Raw genomic sequence first — 24,515 nt, 5'->3', positions numbered from 1 at the left:
GAAACCCCAGCGAGCTCTCCTGGTACAAGAATTCCACAGAAGCTCAGTTGAGAAAGGCTAGATTAATACATATTAACCTTTTCTTGATGGCACAAGTGTGTGGGGATTTGAAAATGTGTGCATTTTTGTATGTAGACACCATTTTGTCATCTGAGTAATCAAATGATTTACAGAGAATGCAAATAAGGAGTATGGATCTAAACGTGTCAGAGAACAATGGAGTTGTACTCAAAGAGGAAAATTAAGTGGATGGTTGTAAATTAAACATAAATACTGAAAAATTAGAAGAAGTGGATATAGGTATATTCCAGCACACAACTGAGGGAAAAATAGTTTTCATAGAATGACAAGTCACTATTGCAAAATTAAGAAACTGATAGTTTTTCATAAAACGCCAGATTACGAAAGGCCCTCATTAGTATTTAGGATAAGTAGATTTTGACATATTGGCACAAGAGTCTTGTGAATTGAAATCAGTATTAGATTAAATAATCAATGTAATGTAAGAGCCAAATAAATATATCTTCTCAATGTTTAGAAATTCTAAAATTCAAAACTATTTTCTGCTGACAAAGCCCTGGAGGCAATTTGTTACAATAGCTTCTTAAGGATAATATTTTAAAAATAGTGCCTGAATATTTGATGGGTTTATTTCACAGATAAGTATTGTTGTTAATAAAATAAATACGAATTCTTATCTACAGCAAATGATTTTATTGTATGTATCTGGCAATCATCAAGTTTGAGTAAGTCCATGGATAGTGTACTATCTGGATGACGACAATCAAAAACGTGAAAGCAGGCGATAATTTAGGTATAATTTAAGAAATAACAGCTGCAATTATGGACTGACTAAATTGTTCAAAAAGTGAAGATAGCAACTGACTGAAATTTCAGGACAAACATTATAGTTAACACACCATAATTGGCCCATTCTAATTTCCCAGTCTTGCCTCGAAAGGACAAGGAGAGAAATATGTTTTTTCAAGGACACATACATTTGAATGTATAGTCCTAGCTACAAAATATGTTATATTGCTATAATAGACAGGTATCGTCATAGAAAAAAAAACTTCAGGATTTATAAAAGTAAAAGTAAAAAATGAATAAGTTCTACCAATATTCATAAAATAGAATTGATTTTTTTCTGGCAGAGGATCAATAAAGCTATGTTGAGAGATGGAGCCAATTTTCATTTATTTAACTTTTAAGGGCTTTGTATTTAATTGAAATATTATTGTGAGGCTTTTTATATGAAATATTTCAGACAACACTGCATTACCTTGACTTTATTTTTGGAAAAATTATATGTACTCATAAAATACAACATAACATAAGCACACAGTGTTACTAAGAAAAGCAAAAGAATAAGGAAAATTACTTTGTAGAACTTTGTTCTCATAGACTTTCCTGTCTGTTTTATCTTATTTCACTCCGTGGAACTATTCCTATTTACTTAGATCCAGTTACCAGCTGCAGTTAACAATCTTGTTCTACTGTTTCTTGGTTGGGCATCTGAATGATTACTAAATTCTGTGGGAAAGAAATAAGGGACACTAAAATGCCCACATTATGCTCTTTGCAGAGAGGAAAGCCCAAATTATTCTCACATATGTACATTGCACATGTGAACATAAAAATTAAAATAGATGGCTGATAATATTTTGGTCATGTCATACAGAGGAATTCACTGGAAAAAGCAATTATGCTTGGAAGAATTAGTAGTAAAAGAAAACCAGGCCACCAAGGAACATGATGGTTAAACACCATCAAAACTGACACTAGCCAAAGCATAGGTAAAGGTAAAGGTTCCCCTCACACATGTGCTAGTCGTTCCTGACTCAAGGGGGTGGTGCTCATCTCCGTTTCAAAGTCGAAGAGCCAGCACTGTCCGAAGACGTCTTTGCGGCCATGTGGCTAGCATGACTAAACGCCAAAGGCTCACGGAATGCTGTGACCGTCCCATCAAAGATGGTCCTATTTTTCTACTTGCATTTTGTACGTGCTTTCGAACTGCTAGGTTGGCAGAAGCTGGGACAAGTAATGGGAGCTCACCCCGTTATGCGGCACTAGGGATTCGAACTGCTGAACTGCTGACCTTTCGATCGACAACTGTGTCCCCAGCCAAAGCACAGAACAACTCAAAGAAGTAATGTAAGATCAGAAGACGTGGAGATACCTAGCTGGAAAAGACTGAATGGATAACATCATCATCATTAATGACATATACATCATAAAGTCAGACCGTTAAACAACTTTCAGATGTGTAGACTTCAGCTCTCAGAATTCTCAGCAATAGTCATACTGGATAGATGTGGACTTTCCACCCTTTCAAGACCACCTTCCATTTTCTCTAATTGAATGATCTTGCAGTATGACTTAGTATGTTCAAGTGGACTGATTAGGAGATGCATGCTAAAGATATGAACCTCTTAAACTCAGAGGAAGAACAAATACCTGTTTGAATCCTCAGATTGTTATTAAGGAAATGGTGAGGTTAGGGAGGAAAAAAAGGAACGTGGTTCTCTAGTACATTTTACAAATTTATTAGAAACTATTGTTATAAATTTGAATCTAATAGTAGTTGCTACTCCCTTATTATCTCACTTCATCATAATGAACCAGGATGTTTTTGTTTCTCAGATAAAACTTGGATGAGTTACTAAATATAAGTGACATGCTAAAGAAAATTAAAATATTGAGAATGGATAAGCAACGCAAGACTCTAAAGCCCTTTCACCAAATAACTTTTTATAAAGCCAGAATGAAAGTCCTTGGAATGGAAAATTTATTGGTTTTCTGTTCCCCTTCTTTGTCTCTAGCCCATCTGCTCCCTTTCCTTTCCAGAAAAATGAAAGTGGTAGAAATTTGACAGCATGAAAATGGGGTAGGAGGCTGAGAAAATAGATTTACATTTATTCAGCTCTGAGGGTTTGCCGTTTTCTCCACTTATGTATCTGTACACTTCACATTTCATATATAATGTTAATGTGTTATCCAGTCTAGGTTATGGAAATAATTACAGCTGGAAAGCTAAAATAAACACAAACTAATCTTGAATTGATGAGGATCGGTTTTCATTGAAAGATAAAGTCTTCCAGTTCAACCTTAACTCCTGGTGATTTTATGAACACAGCCAAATAGCTTTTTTCACAACAGAAACCGGTTTGTCACTGACTTCTCCTTTATAATCCTGCAGATTACTGATGAACCCCTTGCAAGCACTAACCAGAACAACCCTATTATAAAAGGCAATTAACACAATCCGTGACTCTTGCATTTTAATGTACTGGGAAATGAAACTATTATTCTTATTTTTTATGTCCTTTTAACTTAGCCAATTATTAGAATCCACTGATTTAAATCGTGACTTAAAATAGTAAGCACTAGTAAAAAATAACAAAGCAAAATAAATAAATAGTATACATTAAGATTTAGAAAAAGAAAATAGAAAGTAAAAATGTAAAAGTGTCTGTTCAGAGTAACATAAGCACTTAGCTATAAATTAACCATACAAATAATTTGGAGTAGAGGAAAATTTTTGCTTGATATTTAAATTGCTTGGCACCTGCTGATATGGGTCTAAGTAAGTAACAAAGTGTTTCTGTCGTAATTAAATTCTTCCCTTTTGAAAATAAGTATTTTTCCTTTATTAAATTGTGAAGGATTGTAAAAGCAACCTATAATCTGATATTAGTCACATAGAATTGCATTTATTCTTGATTGGTAGGTTATTTTTTATGTCTCGGATGCATTTTCTGGTACTGCAGATAGCAATAACAATAGCACTTATATACTGCTTCATAAAGGAATGAGGTGGCTTAGTGGCTAAGACACTGAGCTTGTCGATTGAAAGGTCAGCTGTTCAGTGGTTTGAATCCCTAGTGTCGCGTAACGGGGTGAACTCCCATTACTTGTCCCAGCTTCTACCAACCCAGCAGTTCAAAAGCAGGTAAAAAATGCAAGTAGAAAAATAGGGACCACCTTTGGTGGGAAGGTAACAGTGTTCCGTGCGCCTTTGGCATTGAGTCATGCCAGCCACGTGACCACAGAGACGTCTTCGGACAGCACTAGCTCTTCAGCTTTGAAACGGAGATGAGCACGGCCCCCTAGAGTTGGGGACAACTAGCACATATCTGCGAGGGGAACCTTTACTTTTACCTTACTGCTTCATAATGCTTTCCAGCTCTCTCTTAAGGCGTTTACAGAGTCTGCATATTGCCTCCAACATTCTAGGTCCTCATTCCACCGACCCTGGAAGGATGGAAGGCTGAGTCAACCTGGAGACAGTGAGGATCAAACCCCTGGCAGTTGGCAGAGTTAGCCTGTAGTACTGCATTCTAATCACTGCGCCACCACAATAAAGCCCCCCCCCCCCAAACCTAAAGTAAAATCTCACTTTAAAGAACCAAGTTGAATTTCCATTTTCCCAGCGTAAAGAAGCAAAGCTGAAGAAAACTTGGTGCTGAAGGATGAAATGCAGGGATGTTTTGTAAAGGCCTTCTGGACATAATTCAGTGACATTAGACTGATAGTGCAAGTTGCCACTTTACAGCTGGATGTGCTCACAGAGGCTAGTTGGAAACGTCTCCATTTGAAGGCAGCAGTTAAAATGAGATTTTTCCTGGGAATTGTTTTTGTCTGCTTATAGAACAAGGCAGAGCTAATTAGAGTGGCATTTAGTAAAAAGAGTAAGATAAAATTAGGAATTTGAAAATAACTGCTTTAAGTGAAATATGCTTAAATCTTGAACAATCTTTATTATTTTACAACTTTGCATAAATACACGAGGCATAGTGTTACTAGAGAAGAATAATTTGATCTTAAAATGTAACCTATGTAATATTGAAAGACAACATTTACTTTATGTACGCATGTGTATGCACGTATAATTTATAAATTGTGTATATATAAAATATACAATATAATGTACAGATATATATTTATATCTATATAATAAAGTAATACTTCCAAATTAACAATGCCAAGGCAGGCCTAGGTTGACTAATAATTTGTTTCCTTTCCCAAGAATAAAGAAAAAAAAACCTGGATAAATGAATGTTTCTTGGTTTCTGATAAGGAAGAGTAATGGCAATTAAGAAGAAGCTATTCATGCTTTGGCACAGCAATGAACTTTTTTCACTATTCATCTTTGTTGAGAGGTTTTCTTTCTTTCCCTGTTTTCTGGAACATTTAGATTTGTTACTGTGATGCCAAAAATTAGACACTGTACACTTCCAAAATAAGCTGTGAGAAACTATTTTACAAATATAGCTACAGAAGGAGGTCAAACAGTATTAATATAAAATTGGTTACGGTAATGTTCTAATCTTCTGCAAAAAAATATGATGATGTAACAGGATGAGAAGTAATTCTGACAAATCTATTAATGTCTCGAAAACTTTGTCAAGAAACCTCTAAACTAATAGGATAATTATTTTATTGAAAATAGCAGCTTATGGTATGATATAACTCAAGTTCTTTTGATTTCCATGTTCCTATACAGATCAGGAATATAAAGCAGACTACCAGCAGATTATCTTGAACAGAATATTTGCTGTTTATTTGCACACTTTAACAATTTGTAATCACTCTAACTTACTGGGTTGTCATTTAAGAACCAGTTTAAATTAAATTAAACTAAAAATTAAATATTAACATAGAAGTGGAGTTGTTTCTGCCTTTACTTGTTTAAAATGTTCAAATATTTTAGTGTTCAAGTAAATCGCCCGAGAACAAGAATCAAATTATTTTAAGACAGAGATATGAAAGAAAGTAAGTTAAAAGCTGAATCTAGGGCTATAGAATCTAAGAGGCCTCAAGAAAACTGCAGCTAAAATTAAGATTGCAGTGATGAAGAAAGGTTAGTACACATTTAGTTCATGAATGTGACAGATGGAGAAGATGATGTAGTTGGCCTAATTTAAAAAGTATTATCTATAGGAGAGAAAAGTTGTTTTCTGGTTTCAGTGGACATTTTGTTGTTGAATAATGTAAATTGCATATTTTTAAAAAAAATATCTTCTAGTTTCTTGACTTTTATAAGGCAGTGTTGCCAGTGTTGTGTGAATTTCCACTCCCAGATTTCCACAGCTAGTCTGATAATTGAAAAGAATTCTGAGATGGCCAAGGTTAGGAAACACTTCTGTAGAGCAATCCTGTACTTAAGATACATATCCATATCATAGTCAAATACACTAAAGAAGGAGAAAGTAATAGGTATTAATTTGATATGGCTGGTAAGTAATTTGATGATCAACAATTGATTACTGAGCTTAACACAGACAATTCTGTATCTGTAGAATGGATGTAGACTGTTTCAATGGGCATGTGATAATTTAATAGGAATATGAGTATAAGGGCAGACTACCCTTTGTGGAAGTATCTCAAATAAATGGTGCACATTACAGCTTCTTGTAAGAACCCAGCATTATCCAATCATCATTATCCAATCAGACAGAAATGCCTTTATTGTATCACCATGGAAAAATATTTTCACGATGCCTTTTAGATTAAGCTTTATTGCCCAGAAAGTTTCCGAAGAAAAAACATATGCTTTGTTTTACATTATCATCAAGAGTGCAGTTGGTGAACCATTCTCTCTCTCGCTTACAGTCTGTCAATCAAAGAGTACCTATGTACCTTCCTATGTAGCAGTTTTCTTTTCTATGATAGCCTGCCATCATCTATTTTGGTTGTGGCTTTTCTCCTCCGTGAGGAAAAGAGGAAATAACTCGTCTTTCTTTTACTTCGAAGTCTTGTTCTACTTTTGTTAGAACAGGCGTGTCAAACTTAATTTCATTGAGGGCCAAATCAGGGTTGTGTTTGACCTTTGGGGGCCGTTGGGGCCATGGCCAGCTCAACGTCACTTGAGTTGGAGGTGCCTGTAGCAGTCTGGGCACTCTGCCAGAGAAAATGGCCTTCTGAGCTCTGTTTTTGGGTGTAATGGCCTCCTGAAACCCTCTGCCAGCAAAAACTGAGTCGGGAGGGCTGCGTTTTCGCTGGCAGAGGCACCATGGGCCGGCCCTTTGCTGTTTCCAGGGTGGCCTTGTGGGCCAGATCTAAGCACCCTGTGGGCCGGATCCAGTCCCTGGGCCTTGAGTTTGACATCTCTGTGTTAGAAGAATTTGAGAGCAGGGCGTAACTGATGCTGCAGTGCTGAAGGGACATGCTCTCATTGGGTGACAAGAAAGATAATGCGTATTTACCTCAAAGTAGCCACTGGCTTTATGCTTTTACAAGCACATGTGGAAAAACTATCATGTTTAACTAAATGTATAAACTCAATGCACAACCTCCACTGAAAAACTCTGCGTAATGTTCCTTTATTGCCAGAGACTGAATGTAAAAAGTTTCCCTGGATTACAGATAATCCTGCTCCATCTCTGCTTCAAGCTTTCCATTAACATACTAAATTGTCTGTAAGTTTTCTTTGGAATTGTCCTTCTCTCAATCCTGTCATGAACAAAATAATGAAAATTGAATTTCAATGTCAAATGCCAAAAAGGCAAGGCTATGCTACTGATTTACCATGTTTTAAAGTACATAACAACATATTACGTTTATTTATTTATTTAATTTATTTGGCATCCATCTCATTTTCAAAAGAGACTCTTGATAAGGTGATTTTGTTAGATTTGCCATGCCAAACATCATTTCCTAGGAAATATTAACACTATTCTAGGACATAAATAATTCATTTGAGGCCCAATAGCCACAATATTTTGAAAGATTATTACATATGAAAGGCTCCATAAAGGATCCAAAAAAAATCAGATTTTTTTGCCCCCCCCCCCCCCCGAATGAATGTTACTTATAATTAGATGCTAGATTAATGTTTCCGAATTAATATTTTTAGGAATAATTGAAGAAATTGATGTAACAATGTACAGAGTTTTCAATTTAGTAATATCAATACATAAAGAGGTTCAGAACTATAGCACTATTCAAATATCCTGTTTGTACTAAATGAAAGTATTAAAATATGCTGCATGTATTGTTCAAGGCTATTGATAGCTGTTCATACTCATATTCTATTAAGAACTGTTCATAACATACTATTTTAGAGAAGACTTGGTAGTAGATAACAGTTCACTTAATGTACTTTTATATACTCACAATATTATATGTTAATGTAACTCTTTCATATTATATGTTAATGTAACTCTTTCATTTAATTATATGTTAATGTAACTCTTTCATTTAAGAGTCACCTATGGCAACTCTTTCATTTAAGAGTCACCTATGGCAATATGTCACCTATGGCAATATGGGCAGCATACAAGTTTAATAAATAGATAAATAATTTTATTTTATTATCAAAAAAATAAGAAACTGCTCGAGTAAGTGGGGCATAGTCAAAAGATTTAAACTTTACCATTTAATTATGTCAATGGAGTTGTCAAAAATTTAATTACTTCATATAGATTTTCAAGTCAATTATTTTAATGAGAATAAGCGGAAAGAAAAGATGGTTTATTCTGCCAACTGAAGGGAAGATGAGAAGTACAATTAAATTCACAGGTACAAGATATAGTTCAGCTGTCATGCATACCATGTTTTCCCGAAAATAAGACCCTGTCTTATATTTTTTTGAACCCCAAAATAAGCGCTGGGTCTTATTTTCAGGGAGGTCTTATTATTTTGGGGCACGTGGAGCAAGATGGGGCTTGTCTTGCCGTCTTACCTGATTTCCAGCTCTGTCTCCCTAACCCTAACCAGAGGAAATGGCGGGGACTGGCTGCACATGTGCTTAAATTTTTTTTGGGGGGGGGTATTTTTGGGGAGGGCTTATTTTAGCACATGCGCTCAAAAGCCCAATCGGGCTTATTATCCGGGGATGTCTTATTTTCGGGGAAACAGGGTACTTAAGTAATAACTACCAATATGCATATAATATTTCTTTGCAAACAGATATACTGCAACAAATACACTAAAGCCATTTGAAAAATGGCCTCAATAAGTCTCCTTCTCACTGCTGTCATTGCTGGCTATTGAATGTGCTTTCTCCTCTGGGCATGTCCAAAACAATATTTTTAAACTATCTTCCTAATTGACTCCCATCTTGTTTTTTTAATTTAATTACATTTTTATTTTAACGTACACCAAAACACTGCAAATGAAGAGCATCACAAGGAGTAAAAAGGATACTGCCAAGCAGCCAATGTTAGAAAGATGAAAGAAGAAATTTGCATAGTTTGGGAGTATAGATACTCTTCTAATCTTAAGAAGAGTCATACTAGATGTTATATATCCATATTCATATTTGTATAGAGCAAGAAAAGTGAATGAAATTGGTACGCATGGACAAACAATAGAAATAGAAAATAAAATGAAATTACTTTTCTAATATAGTAAAAAGTGAATCTGAATATGAGTAAAACAATCCTTAACGTAAACGTTCTTGAAGAGTAGCTACCCTAAACTCAGTTAATTATTCAACTATTGTTATTTCTAATACCAATGATCTAAAGAAAGACATCTTAGTTTTATGGTTTTCTACTGTCTCCTACTGAATTCAAGTCCATAATACTGTCCAAAGAGAAGTTGAAATGATGGTGAATACTCTTTCTCTTGCTCTTCTCACCTGCTGGAAGAGACATGGGAATAGGCAGACATCTAAGAGGAACATTTGCAGGCCTGAGAGCTGGCATAAAGAACCCTACTAGAGTATGGGACTTACTCATTAGACGATAGTGATGACCAACTGGCCAAACAAAATGGTGGGGAGTCAGCTACACTACTCAGTTGAATAAGACTCTGCAAGTTGCAAAAAAATGGATTCAAGGATTGCACACATCCTATAGGTACAGGATTCTACCCGCACAAATTTAGAGTTGGCCTTATATTTCAATTGTATAATAGAATTATATCAGCCAGTACTGTCTTTTAACTATGACATTATGAAGACCGGCATTCCAATTTTGCACACTTGAAACTGCAACTTATATCTATTAGCATTTACTATCTGAAACTTCAAAACCAGACTAGCTTCTGTAATGACAGTCCAGGAGGCAGCACTTGACAAGTGAGAATCGTGGAGAGACAATGAGAAAAGGACTTTATCATAAAAGCGCAGTGAAGCAGGCTGAGAGAATTTCAATTGTGTTACATTATCACTCCTTTCACACCCAGTAGCAGGATGCCTGATTCTTAACCAAAGATGTGTAAGTGAATTATTCAGGATCATATGGACTTAGATTTATTCAGCTGCTGAATGTCAACACATTGCCTTAAAAGAAAAATCTTCCTTTAGGCACTAAAGAATTCTTTAAACTGTTCTGAAATTAAGTTAAATGGCAACCAATCTCACGAAGACTAATCAACCTATCTTCAACAGAGCTACTGCTTGTGCTTCTTTGTATATTTGCTTTTATATAGCTGAGTTCAAAGCTACATCAGAATAACAAAATAACGGAGTTGGAGATCTTCTAGTCCAACCCCATTCAGACAGGAGACCCTATCTATCATTCTGGACAAACTGCTGTCTAATCTCTTCTTGAAAACTTCCAGTATGGAGCATTCACAACTTCTGGAGGCAAGTTGTTCCACTGATTAATTGTTCTAACTGTCTGGAAATTTCTCCTTAGTTCTAGGTTGCTTCTCTCCTTGATTAATTTCCACCCATTGCTTCTTTTCTGACCCTGAGGTGCTTTAAGATAGGTTGACTCTCTCTTCTTTGTGGCAGCACCTGAGATATTGGAAAACTGCTATCATGTCACCCCTACTCCTTCTTTTCATTAAATTAAACATATCTAATTCCTGGTACCGTTCTTCATATGTTTTAGCCTCCAGTCCCATAATCACCTTTGTTGCTGTTCTGATATATACTGGTATATCAATTACATATCAGTGATACAGAGGCAGAAAAGATTATCCGTTCCTCAGCCCTCTCTCACCCCAACTCCAGGAACTATTTTTTGCAAGGGGAAAAAACTAGTCCTTTTCCAATACTTCGAAATTCCTGAATTCTAAAGTGATGGGGACTGTTCAGTGTCAGCTTAACACAGGCTGTCTGCAAGAGCCCAGAAACAGCTATGCCTGCACACATGAAGGTCCCTTTGTCTGCACCTTGTAAACACTGCTGATAGCAACATTATTTAAGGAAAGAATTCTACTTGGCCTTGCTATTGTGTCTTTTAGAAAAGTAATAAAATTTGGCTGAATTATAAAACTAGTACTTTCCTTAAGCCTGTTGATTAATATTCCCAAGACCCTTCGCTGTATCTGATGCAGAAGCTCAATGTGGCTAGTTTTCCAGTAGACAAAGGAGATGGCTATGGAAATAAGAGGCATGGGTGTAGCTTATGAACAATATTAGATGTGGATTTCTCCTTGATGAATAAGCACTGCTCATTCACTACTGCTCTCCTTCTTTAGAACCAAGAATTCTGACTTTCATTTTATTCATGTCTTCAGTAACTCAGGAAATCAGGACAGTCCTTAGCCACCTTTTGACTTAACATCTAGATCCTATTCTTCCTCGGACATAATCTTTCAGTACCTAAAAATACCTAAGTATTTTCTTAAGATAGCTAATTATTTGTACTTGAATTAATAGTAATGAAACAATGAAGCTGTCTGGCTTGGCTCTGCAACCAAACAAGACAAACAAGATTTCAACGGATAATTAGAACTGCAGAAAAAACAGTTGCTACCAACCTGCCTTCCATTGAGGACCTGTATACTGCACGAGTCAAAAAAAGGGCTGTGAAAATATTTACAGACCCTTCACGTCCTGGACATAAATTGTTTCAACTTCTACCCTCAAAACAATGCTATAGAGCACTGCACACCAGAACAACTAGACACAAGGACAGTTTTTCCCCAAATGCCATCATTCTGCTTAACAACTAATTCCCACAACACTGTCAAATAATTTACTAAGACTGTATTACTATTATTCTTCTCTTCCTTACTAGTATCTATCTCTTTCTACTTATTACTATAACCATGTTTCTTGTATCTTTCAATTTATATTGCTTTTATTTGTTTCCTAGTACGATCTGATAGCTTATAAGCAACCTTGACTATCATTAAATATTGTACCTTATGATTCTTGATGAATGTATCTTGTCTTTTTATGTACGCTGAGAGCACATGCACCAAAGATAAATTCCTTGTGTGTCCAATCACACTTGGCCAATAAAGAATTATTTCAATTCAATTCAATTCAATTCAATTCAATTCTAAGCAATGAAATTTCTCTCAAATCTGCCAAAAACTTGTAAGAAAACCATTTGATGATTTTGTTTGATGGCATTTTGCCCAGACATGTCAACTTGTCACAAGTTATGAAAAGGGGCAAAACAAAACAAAAAACCTACCCTGATTTTCCTGCTAGCTATGTATAATAAAATTTGTGACCCTATTGGGGATTGAATGACAGTAACTTTCAAAGTTACTTTCAAAGTAACTTTGAAAGATATTTTTGCAAAAATCAATTAGCAAAAGATAGATTTTAGATGTTTAATTTTGGGGGATTACACTCCCCTTTGTTATGTTTAAATGTGCAAATTCAGAAGAATCACTTCCTAAGTCATTGCAAAGATGCTTCTGCAACCCAACTTCATCAAGCATCAATTTGTTATTTATTGTTAATTACATATCTGCATGCCAAAATATATGGATGAGGTAAGAAGTTGTTTGGAAGAAGTGGAAGTTACTTTTTCTCTGTCACTCCCCTCACTCATCCTTTTCCTGAAACTACTGAGGATAAAAAAAAAATATATCTCCCCTTGCCAATTTTATTTCTGTTTATCCTGCATTTGCTGTGACCCATAGAAATGACTGCTGTAGAGGCCAAACTAACTTCATTTTGCACAATCCCAGCTGGTATCAGTTTCTGTGTAATATTCTGCTGTAATAGTATTCTGGACTGGACTATTATATAAATTGACAGCAAACTACTACTCAACCCCCGCCCCCCACAAAAAAATTAGATTGTGGAAAAATAAGAGAATATATATAGTCTATAGGAATGGAGAGGGGGAAAAAAACTGCCCCAAAGAGAAATTTGACCCTTTTTTCCCATTTACGTGTCCTTCTCTCGTCAAAGATGATGGCATTACTGTAGGTCAGGAAGTTCAGTTGAAGAAATATCAGAAATCATAGACAGAAGCAGAAAAGTAAGAGGAGAGGAGGTAACAGAAAAAAGCTGCAAATTTTAGTTTGATTTATTGACAACTGAAGATTTTGAGGGAGAACCAGGAAAGCCAAAAGTTTATAAAATCCCAGTGGTATCATAATAGGCAGAGGATCTAATATAGGAAGGAGAAATCAGGTTTTAAAAAGAGGAAACAAATGTATCAGAATTTTGCAGCAGTTTAAACATCTGGAAAGAATGAGAAAGAACAGATAATCAAGAAGTTGATCTGGATCCAGTTTTTCCAAGTCAGATTCTTCTAAATCTGGTGTAAGGCTGAAACCTAAGCGGACAGTTTTTGAGATACAGAAACAAACAACATAAAACAGAACATCTTCAATTTTAACTAATACATATTTGTATATTCTTGGGAAATGAAAAATTATTAACCTCAGAATTTATTTGGCAGAAGTTAAGCATTCTGGTTTTCAGAATTAAAGATAAAGATGAGGGAGATTTAGTGTAAGACTTGGACATACTGATAAGAGAACAACAATCTCCGAAATTACCAAGGCATATTAAATGTTGTTAAAAAGCAGTCTTGTTTAGCATCATGCTACAAACTATATATCGTGTTTTAGACAAAACAATTTTTTAAACATATATCTTAAAATGTCCTAACAGGTAGCATAGCATGACCCTCACGAAAGAATGTGCTACAGTAGAAAAATAACTTCTCTGAAATCATCAGCTGAGTTCTGAGTAGAGGATAGTAGAACTTATAACTTGTCCAGAACGAGAATTCTTGATACTGGAGGTAATGCTGAATTGTAAGGATACCCAAAAAATAAATAAATCTAAAGTCAAAAGAAACCAATGTTAGGAGAGGTTACACTGTAAAAGAATTGCTTTATGGCAACCTTCATGCCACTGGATTGGGAACGAAATTTAAATCCAACACTTCTGGAAGGCACCTCATTGAGAAAATGTATATTGTAGCATACCGAAAACAGTATACCAAGTTCTCACAACTTCTACATACTGGATATACGGGTTGCATCACCTAGTTTGGTTAATGAAACGTCAGCAAGAAAACAACCAAGGCAGAGAACACCAAGGATCCCTCATTTCAACCCTGAGCTACGCATATTCTCCCTTATTTGTATTAACTTTGCAATTACAGGTAGTCTTCAATTTAATAACCATTCATTTTATGACGGTTTGAAGTTACAACAGCCTAGGGAAAAGTGACTTATGACCCAAAGATTTAGAGTTGCAATCAATGCACCACCATGCTGTCAATATGATCGTAATTTGGGTGCTTGGCAACTGGCTTCCATTTACGCTGCTTCCAGTGTCCTGCAGCCATGATGGTGATTTGCAACCTTCTCAGAGTGCTTCCAACAAGCAAAGTCAATTAGGCAAGCTAGATTTACTTAACAACCATGTGATTTGCTTAATGACCATGGTGACAACAACTGTAAAATTGGTCATGTGATGACTCGCTAAGCAACAGTGTTGCTCAGCACTGAAATTCTGGTTCGTGTTGTAGTTAGGTTGAGGACTATTTGTATTAGGTAAGAAGGGATTAATAGAAAAATAGTGACACTATCTAAAAAAAAATTGGAGATCACGACATACCATAAAACAACTCATGCTTTTGGAGCGGATTAAATAAACCTACTGGTACATCCATATTGTTCAAGATGTGGTTCTCCTGATCAGAAACAATTCTTCCTTACATTAAAATTCAATTTGTTAGACTAATTCTGCTTCCAGAGCAGAGTTTTATTTGCTTGAGTGCTCATGCTGTTAAATTTCTTCCCTTGGGAGATCAAACATGCCTTCTTCTATATGTTACCAAGTGGAAATCTTCTATTTGAGATGCATTACTATTGTAATGGCTTGTAAAGTATATTCACTGATTTAAAGCAGATATGTACACTCACACCAGGAATGGTACCCTCAGAAACAGATGTGGCCGGAATAATTATTAATTTACTAAGCTTATACTCACTGTATGATTCTAAACGATCTATGGTGGTTTACAAAGCAATAACAAAAAAATCCCAATTAAAATCAGAGAAGAAAAACCCAATAAAATATAAATGAAAAATCCAAATCAACAGGATAGTAATTTAGCACAAACATCAACGATGCTGACTATTCTAATTTCCAAAGTCGTTGTGAAACAGTTTTGTCTTGAAGGTTTTATGGAATGGGCCAGGGTTAGACTTCAAGGGAAGACTATCTTGAAAAAAGCCTGACTTTGGATCTCCATCCATCTTACCTACTGTAAATGAAAAAAAGAGAAAGAATCCCCAAGTGGGGCAGACATGTAGGTCAGTTCTGACAGAGAACCACAAAAAAGACCTTGGAGAACGAATGCAAAGTCTAATAGGAAGTAAGCAAGAGAGCAAGGAAGCAAGCAAACCTGGGAAGAAATGAGAAAGTTCAGAACGAAACTTAACATTGCCCCACCTTGACCCCCTATACCTCTAAGTTTTCGAGATTCTATTATTATAGATAGCCTACATCAATATAGTAGAGCACCAGTAGTTCTTGTAAAGTTTGTCTCCTGATCTGGCCTACCTCAAAGGGCTGACAATTCCACAGGGAGGAAGTGGTCTTCTAGAAACAAAGCCACGTTCACTTTTACAGATTAAAATCAACATTTTTCAAGGATGCCTGGAAACCTATTGGCCACCAATGCATATACTGAGGATCTAGTCAGATAAACTCCAGCATATAAATATCTTCTTGTGAACCAAATTTTACTGATTATGTAAGTCAAAAATAGAATATATTAGTTTCTCTTCCAGTCTTGAGGTTAATCATATAAGTAACATTTACCTTAAGCATCTAGTGTTCCCTCTTTTCACTTTTTTGCTGAACTTCGGACATTCTTGACATGCAGTAAAATAATAAATTACTTTCTGACAAGTGCTTCTACTATTCAGTGATTAAAAAGGTCACAGCCTATAATATTACATCTCATGTTATTATTATGGTGAAGATGGCTAAGTGAATCTCCCTCTTTGAGTTAATCAAGGGTATTAATTATGCTTAGTTAGCCATCACTCAAGGCTAGCAAAAATTGATTTTTTTCTTGGGTCGTCTTCTCCCACTGGGTAGATACACACCATCCTTATCTTCCTTGCAGCCAAGAACTCTTTGATAGCCTTAAAGTTAGTGATTCTTAAGCAGCTAAAACTGCCGAAATGCAATGTAGTTTGACAGCCATTATCATCTTCTCTATTTTTCTGATTCCAAGAACAACTGTCTTCTTAGTTTAATTCATCCTCCCCTCTCCAGCATGAAGAACCTGATCACTCACAGTGTCCTCACCACCATTTCCTTTCATATAGCCACCATTCTTACCCCAGTTCCATTACCTCCAAAAGAACCACATGTATTGGTTATCAGCTACCTAATTCCATTCTGCCCCAATTTTCAGGGTCCTGCTAGTACCTTTGCAACTCTCTGTAACAACTACGGTACTTATTAATGAAGTTGTTCTGAATTGAAATGTTCCTGTGAATTTAATCCAATTCCAGTGGTATGTTCAATTATTACTTCCAAAAACATTTTCTATCCAGTTGTTACCACTTTTACTTGGCACAATACTTCCATTACTGATCATACTACGAGAAATTAAGTTTTATCCATAAGTTGTGGTTCTTTCATTCCTGTTCAAAACCTGTGTCTTTGAACTTGACTATGCATCAAATTACTGCTCTATTTCTTCCCAGACTTTCTTACTGCTTACTACAAGAACTCTCTGAATGTCAATAAACATGCTGAAGGTGGAAACCACAGCTTTTTCCCTAAATATTTATTTTTAATCATTTATTTTCTGTACTAATTTTATAAGGCTGTCCACTCAAATAATGTGACTGGGGAGGGGGGAGCATACAAAACTTTTGAAACCTAAACTACTGAAGGTATCACAGGAAAATCAATTTGCACTGACTTCTCTTATTATTAATCTGAAGAACAGCAGATTATACTTTACATTGCCACAAGGTGTTATACAAATATATTGTAACACATGTTTGATAGTTTAAATCAGAGGTCTCCAACCTTGGCAACTTTAAGACTTGTGGAATTCAGCTCCCAGAATTCCTCAGCCAGCCTTGAAGTCCATAAGTCTTAAAGTTGCCAAGATTGGAGACCCCTGGTTTAAATTATATACAAATACAGTAATTCCAACTATTTGGACTTATTACTGCACATAAATAGGGCTCAGTTATGAGTATACTATCTTATCCTCATCAAAATATCTGGGCTCCATTAGATCGCATTATATTCCTGAAGCAGTCCTGTTTATTCTTCAGACCTGTAAGGAAACAGTTTCCCAATCTATATTCTATCATGAACCAGATGAGAACATAAACCACCTATGTTTTGGGAAAGGATTGTAGTAGTTACTGTGAGGTGACAATCAATATATGGTGACAATTATATTTCCTCTTTAGGAAATAATGTATGAAAAATGGCAAAAGGTCATCTGCAAAAAGCAACTAGAGGGGATCTAAAATTAATTAAAAACAACAAAGGGAAAATAATGTCTTCAAAAAATCAAGAGTACCAAATAATAATAATAATATAATAATAATATTTTAATTTGTATACCGCCCTTCTCCCGAAGGACTCAGGGCGGTGCACAGCAGAATAAAATACAAAAAGTACACATACAATACTAAGAACAACCCTTAAAAAACTTATTCAATTGGCCACATTTAAATAAAATATCTCCCTATAAAATTTACAGAAATTTAAAACCCATAAAATCAATTTAAAATTTTAAAAATTCAAGCCAGTCCAGCAAGACGGAATAAATAAGTTTTAAATTCGCGGTGAAAGGTCCTAAGGTCAGGTAATTGTCGAAGTCCAGGGGGAAGTTCGTTCCACAGGGTAGCAGCCCCCAAAGAGAAGGCCCTCCCCCTGGGGGCCGCCAGTCGACATTGCTTGACTGACGGCACCCTAAGGTGAGAACGCACCGGTCGCTGGGAGATAAGACGATGGCAGTAGACGGTCCCATAGGTATCCCGGTCCTAAGCCATGGAGCGCTTTAAAGGTAGTAACCAACACCTTGAAGCGCACCCGGAAGACAACAGGCAGCCAGTGCAGTCTGCGCAGGATAGGTGTTACATGGGAGCTCCGAACTGCTCCCTCAATAACCCGCGCAGCCGCATTCTGGACTAACTGGAGACTCCGGGTGCTCTTCAAGGGGAGCCCCATGTAGAGAGCATTGCAATAGTCCAAGCGAGAGGTAACGAGAGCATGAGTGACCGTGCATAGGGCATCCCGGTCCAGGAAGGGACACAACTGGCGGATCAGGCGAACCTGATAGACAGCTCTCCTGGAGACAGTCGTCAAATGGTCTTCGAAAGACAACCGCCCATCCAGGAGCACGCCCAAGTTGCGCACCCTTTCCATCGGGGCCAATGACTCGCCCCCAACAGACAGCCGCAACTGCAGCTGACTGTACCGGGGTGCCGGCATCCACAGCCACTCCGTCTTGGAGGGATTAAGCTTGAGCCTGTTCCTCCCCATCCAGACCCATACGGCTTCCAAACACCGGGACAGTACTTCGATAGCTTCGTTGGGGTGGCCTGGGGTGGAAAAGTACAGCTGCATGTCATCAGCGTACAGTTGGTATCTCACCCCAAAACCACTGATGATCTCACCCAGCGGCTTCATATAGATGTTGAACAGGAGAGGCGAGAGAATCTATCCCTGCGGCACCCCACACGAGGCGCCTCGGAGTCGATCTCTGCCCCCCTGTCAACACCGTCTGCGTCCGGTCAGAGAGGTAGGAGGAGAACCACCGATAAACGGTGCCTCCCACTCCCAAACCCTCCAACCGGCGCAGCAGGATACCATGGTCGATGGTATCGAAAGCCGCTGAGAGGTCTAATAGGACCAGGGCAGAGGAATAACCCTTATCCCTGGCCCTCCAGAGATCATCCACCAACGCGACCAAAGCCGTCTCCGTACTGTATCCGGGCCGAAAGCCGGACTGGAACGGGTCTAGATAGACAGTTTCATCCAGGTACTGGGGTAGCTGACATGCCACCGCACTCTCTACAACCTTCGCCGTAAAGCGAAGGTTGGAGACTGGACGATAATTTCCTAAAACAGCTGGGTCCAGATATTATAAATATCCAGATATTATAAATATCTTATAAGTACAACAGAAGAACAAACTTAAGAAAACTAAAAATTTTAAAAGAAAAAAAAAGGGATGCTGGCACTAAACATAGTAAATTAGGCCCCCAATATTACTTTCTGCCAAAGAATATTTCACAAATAGTGGACTCTTACTAAAACGGCCCCTTCACAATTAGCCATATGCTGTATAACACCCCACAAGCAAGGACCATACAGGAAAATCAGTGCAGTTGTTGGGTAACACAAAAAGCAGAAAAGATAAACATTTCTCCTTATTAAGCATGTTAATCCACCAACCATGTATTACTTTCTTTCCATAAAAATACTAGTAAAAATATGTTCATTTTTCCAAGGTGGCTATCACAAACATACTATAGCTCAGGGACATAATCCATACAAAACAGAGCAAAAGAAAAAAAAGAAAGAAAGCAGGAGAATAACCTTTGGTTCTCACTCTAGTAGCAGGAAAGCCTTCTGGGTAAATTCTCTGCTAACTATAATGGAAATTGAAAAAAGAATGCCTGGCTCTTTGGTGTAGTGGTGTTTCCATTTTCTGAGAAATTTGAAAAGCATACCGTATTTTTCAGAGTGTAAGACGCACCGGGGTATAAAATGCACCTCAGTTTTTGGGGAGGAAAATAAGAAAAAAGCTGATTGGCAGGTGGATTGGCCTCCCAGAATGCCTCCAATCAGCTGTGGCCAGAGGTGAATTTTAGCAACAGGTTCCTTGGTTGTGAGCTCTGTGTCTTGCTTTTTTTTGGTTTTTTTCCTGCCTTTGAAACTTTGTTTCAGAAAAAAAAAAAATCTGCTCTGAAAGCTTCCAAAACAGAACTTCAGAAAAAAAGCCTCTGAAGCTCTGTTTGGGGCTTCTTTTCTGAAGCTCCATTTGGGGCTTTTTTTCTGAAGCTCCATTTCTGATGCTTTTTTCAGAAATAAGATGCACCCAGATTTTCATCCTCTTTTTGGGGGGAAAATGGTGCATCTTATACTCCAAAAAATATGATAAGTCATCTAGTGCAATGTCTCTCAACCTTGGGCATTTTAAGATGTGTGCACTTCAACTCCCAGATTTCCAACTCCCGTCTTAAAATGTCTAAGGTTGAGATATTCCTCTCTAGAAGAAAGAGGTGCTAGAGGAAGCAGGAATCAAGAGCATTTGTTCCTGAAAAGCTAAATGCCGCAGAGCGCTGTGAAAGTACCTGTTGTTTCAGCTGCTGAACCAAGCGGTCTTTTTCACGTTTTAATCCAGCGACTTCCTCTTGAGTTTTTTTCTTAGAGGATGAAAGCTCCAGGAGAGCGATGTTGGCATCTTTTTCACTAATGGCAGCTAGAAGGGCTTCTTGTCTGGAAAAAGAAAAGAAAAGAAAGTACAGAACTGATTAATTTCACTCACCCTGCTCAAAATATGCAAATGTATCTTGCCATGTTCATAATTCAATGCCGATTCCTGCTTTAAAATATCAGGATGCATCTAGTTAAAGCTATGGTCATTTTAGGACTCTGAAAGTGATGATATGTTGAGGGAACTATAAGCCCCACTGGCTTAGCATTCACTGGAGTTTATAGCAGAAGTTATTTGCTAAATAAATCTATTGGGATAGTTAATGATAGCAGTGAGATTCTATCAGAGAACTGACAGTCCCTTTAAATATGACTATAACCTGGATATCCCCTTTATGCAAGAAAGCTGTATGTACACATGCACACATTGACAGCTTCCGAAAACAACCTCTTTCCAGTTAAACTCAGAGCAAGTTACATGCAAGTTAAATGATAAGTTTACCGTATCATTTTAAAACGTTAAGTTTAAAAGAGTTTTCAGTTCATTTTTCAACTTAAAACGCCCTACTAAATGCAATATAAACTGTTAGCATGTCAAATGGAAAAAGAACTCTCAGCAAGAGATCATGCCTCAATATTTCCAGAAGTACTGAGGAAGTTCCTCCTGCTCAACAAAACTGTCAGCATGTGCAACCACTGAATATGGTAAAGATTAGTGTACGAGATAGCAGCAAATGCATGGAAACTTTCTACTTCATCAGTTTAGTCATCACAGCTTTAAAGCAGTACCTTATAACACAGGTTGCTTGCGTGGTCCTACTGCAAGCAGCTCAGAGATTAATATTCAACTGTGGGTACTTCTCAAGTTGTATCTGAGCCTACCCATGCAGCAACGTAGGTTCTAGATTTGTTATTCTGTTCAAGAGGAATTGGCAATGTGAAAATGGAGGCAGCCTGTATTACTTTATTTTTAATCACCTTCTCATGAATAAAGGCAAATATGCATATCCCAGGATAATGTTGCAGGATCCAATCTGGGTCGGTCACTGGGACCAGAGGTTTAGTCTTCTGAGTTTTCGGAGTCATGCTTGAGCCCATCCTCAGGGAATTTCTCTCTCACCACAATGTGTTACACAAGTCCAAAAGCTCTGAAGACCAAACCTCTGGTCCCGGTAACTGACCCAGATTGGATTCTGCAAAATCACCTTCTGGACAACTTTATGTTGATTATTGATATGAAATCTGCAGGGGGGGGGGAGATCCATGGAAATGATTGTTTCTAGAATTCAGAACATTTCTATATATATTCCAAAAATTTCTTTTTTCCTTCCATCACATCTCCATGAAATAGGCCAGAAGACGTGCTTTTCCATGCTCATGTTTTCACCCATTTTAGAGGGGCAAATGCTGGGTACCTGGGATACGACCTTCTAAGTAACTTCTAAGGGACTGATTTCCTTAGGAAATGTCTCCAGCTCTATTTCTGCTTTTAGAGGTTTTTTAATTTGTTAGTTAGTTGCAGTGGTGGGCTGCTTCCTGGTCAGTCTGGTTCTTGCAAACTGGTAGTAATAATGGTGGGAGGCTCTGCCCACCCACCTGGACGTCATCATGAACAATCTGCGCATGCGCAGAAGCGCGTGTGCGTGCTTCCATTGTGAACTGGTAGCAGAGGTAAGTAGAATCCACCTCTGGTTAGTTGCCTAACAGCTAAATTAAGCAAATAATATATGCATAATGTTTTAAGAATCCTTTAAATATTGCTCACATTTAAAATATTTATTTATTTATTTATTTATTTAATCGTATTTATATACCGCCCTATCTCCCAAGGGACTCAGGGCGGTTTACAGGCACTAAAAACAGATAAATAGAATATAAATACAATAAAACATTTAAAAAACTTATTCTAAAGCCCGTCCAATTAAAAATAGAAATAAAACCCGATTTAAAACCCAAAATTTAAAATCTAGCTCAGTCCTGCACAATTAAATAAGTATGTTTTAAGCCCGCGGCGGAAGGTCCGAAGGTCCGAAAGCTGACGAAGTCCGGGGGGTAGATCGTTCCAGAGGGTGGGAGCCCCCACAGAGAAGGCCCTTCCCCTGGGCGTCGCCAGACGACATTGCCTCGCTGACGGCACCCTGAGGAGACCCTCTCTGTGAGAGCGCACGGGACGGTGGGAGGTATTCGGTCGCAGTAGGCGGTCCCGTAAATAACCCGGCCCAATGCCATGGAGCGCTTTAAAGGTGGTCACCAAAACCTTGAAGCGCACCCGGAAGGCCACAGGAAGCCAGTGCAGTCTGCGCAGGATAGGTGTCATATGGGAGCCACGAGGGCTCCATCTATCACCAGCGCAGCTGCATTCTGGACTAACTGTAGCCTCCGGATGCCCCTCAAGGGAGCCCCATGTAGAGCATTGCAGTAATCCAGGCGAGACGTCACGAGTGCGTGAGTAACCGTGGATAGGGCATCCCGGTCCAGAAAGGCGCAACTGGCGTACCAGGCGAACCTGGTAGAACGTTCTCCTGGAGCGGCCGTCAAATGCTCTTCTAGAGACAGCCGTTCATCCAGGAGGCGCCTAAGTTGCGGACCCTCTCCATCGGGCCAATGACTCGCCACCGATGTTCAGCCGCGGATTTAGCTGACTGTACCGGGATGCCGGCATCCACAGCCACTCTGTCTTGGCGGGATTGAGCTTGAGCCTGTTTCTCCCCATCCAGACCCGTCGGCCTCCAGACACCGGGACAGCACTTGATAACCGTTGGGGTGGTTCGGTGTAGAAAAGTACAGCTGAGTATCATCCGCATACAGCTGATACTTCACACGAAACCACTGATGATCTCACCCAGCGGTTTCATGTAGATGTTAAACAGAAGGCGAGAGAATCGACCCCTGCGGCACCCCACAAGTGAGGCGCCTCGGGGCGACCTCTGCCCCCTGTCAACACCGACTGCGACGGTCGGAGAGATAGGAGGAGAACCACCGATGGCGGTGCCTCCACTCCCAATCCCCCAACCGGCGCAGCAGGATACCATGGTCGATGGTATCGAAAGCCGCTGAGAGGTCTAATAGGACCAGGGCAGAGGAACAACCCCTATCCCTGGCCCTCCAGAGATCATCTACCAGCGACCAAAGCCGTCTCCGTGCTGTAACCGGGTCGGAAACCGGACTGGAGCAGGTCTAGATAGACAGTTTCATCCAGGTGCAAGGGAAGCTGATATGCCACCATACTCTCTACAACCTTCGCCGCAGCGAAGGTTGGAGACCGACGATAATTACCTAAAACAGCGGGTCAGGAAGGCTTCTTAAGGAGGGCCTCACCACCGCCTCTTTCAAGGCGGCCGGAAGACACCCTCCACCAAAGAAGCGATCGTAATCGCCTGGAGCCAGCCTCGTGTCACCTCCCGGTGGCCAGCACCAGCCAGGAGGGCACGGGTCCAGTAAACACGTGGTGGCATTCAACCTACCCAGCAACCTGTCCATGTCCTCGGGAGCCACAGGGTCAAACTCATCCCAAATAATGTCGCCAAGACCACCCTCGAGCGTCTCACCCGAATCACCGCAATCTTGGTCCAGACCATCCCGAAGCTGAACGATTTTATCGTATAGATAACCGTTAAACTCCTCAGCCCGTCCCTGCAACGGGTCATCCCGCTCCCCTGATGAAGGAGGCGAGTCACCAAACAGGCGGCGGGCGGTTATCTGCCGATGCAATGAGGGAGGAGGCGTAGCTACGCCGCTTCCTCAATGCCACTAGGTAAGCCCTAGTATAGGACTTCACTAGTGTCCGATCACCTTCGGAATGGCTAGACCTCCAGGAACTCTCTAGGCGTCTTCTCCGGCGCTTCATCCCCCTCAGCTCCTCGGAGAACCAAGGAGCCGGTTGGGCCCTGCGCCGGGTCAGAGGCCGCAAAGGCACGACTCGGTCTAAGGCCCCCGCCGCGGCCCGTTCCCAGGCCGCAACAAGTTCCTCGGC

At 38.9% G+C, this 24,515-nt stretch overlaps 1 protein-coding gene across 11 annotated transcripts in view; it reads right to left on the bottom strand.

Moving 5' to 3' along the window:
* The window catches only part of ERC1 (ELKS/RAB6-interacting/CAST family member 1), a 176,379-nt gene that overhangs the window by 23,918 nt on the left and 127,946 nt on the right, over positions 1-24,515 (bottom strand). For all 11 annotated transcript variants that reach the window (XM_058189594.1, XM_058189601.1, XM_058189593.1 and 8 more), the window contains one exon: positions 20,461-20,605. In XM_058189594.1, coding sequence (XP_058045577.1) covers positions 20,461-20,605 — 145 coding nt within the window. The remainder of the gene's footprint in view (positions 1-20,460; positions 20,606-24,515) is intronic.

This window comes from Ahaetulla prasina, chromosome 7 (assembly GCF_028640845.1).
Source record: "Ahaetulla prasina isolate Xishuangbanna chromosome 7, ASM2864084v1, whole genome shotgun sequence".
NCBI classification, from domain to species: domain Eukaryota; kingdom Metazoa; phylum Chordata; class Lepidosauria; order Squamata; family Colubridae; genus Ahaetulla; species Ahaetulla prasina.
The sequence above is the reverse complement of the archived record's forward strand: the minus strand, read 5'-3'. Positions and strand labels throughout refer to the sequence as shown.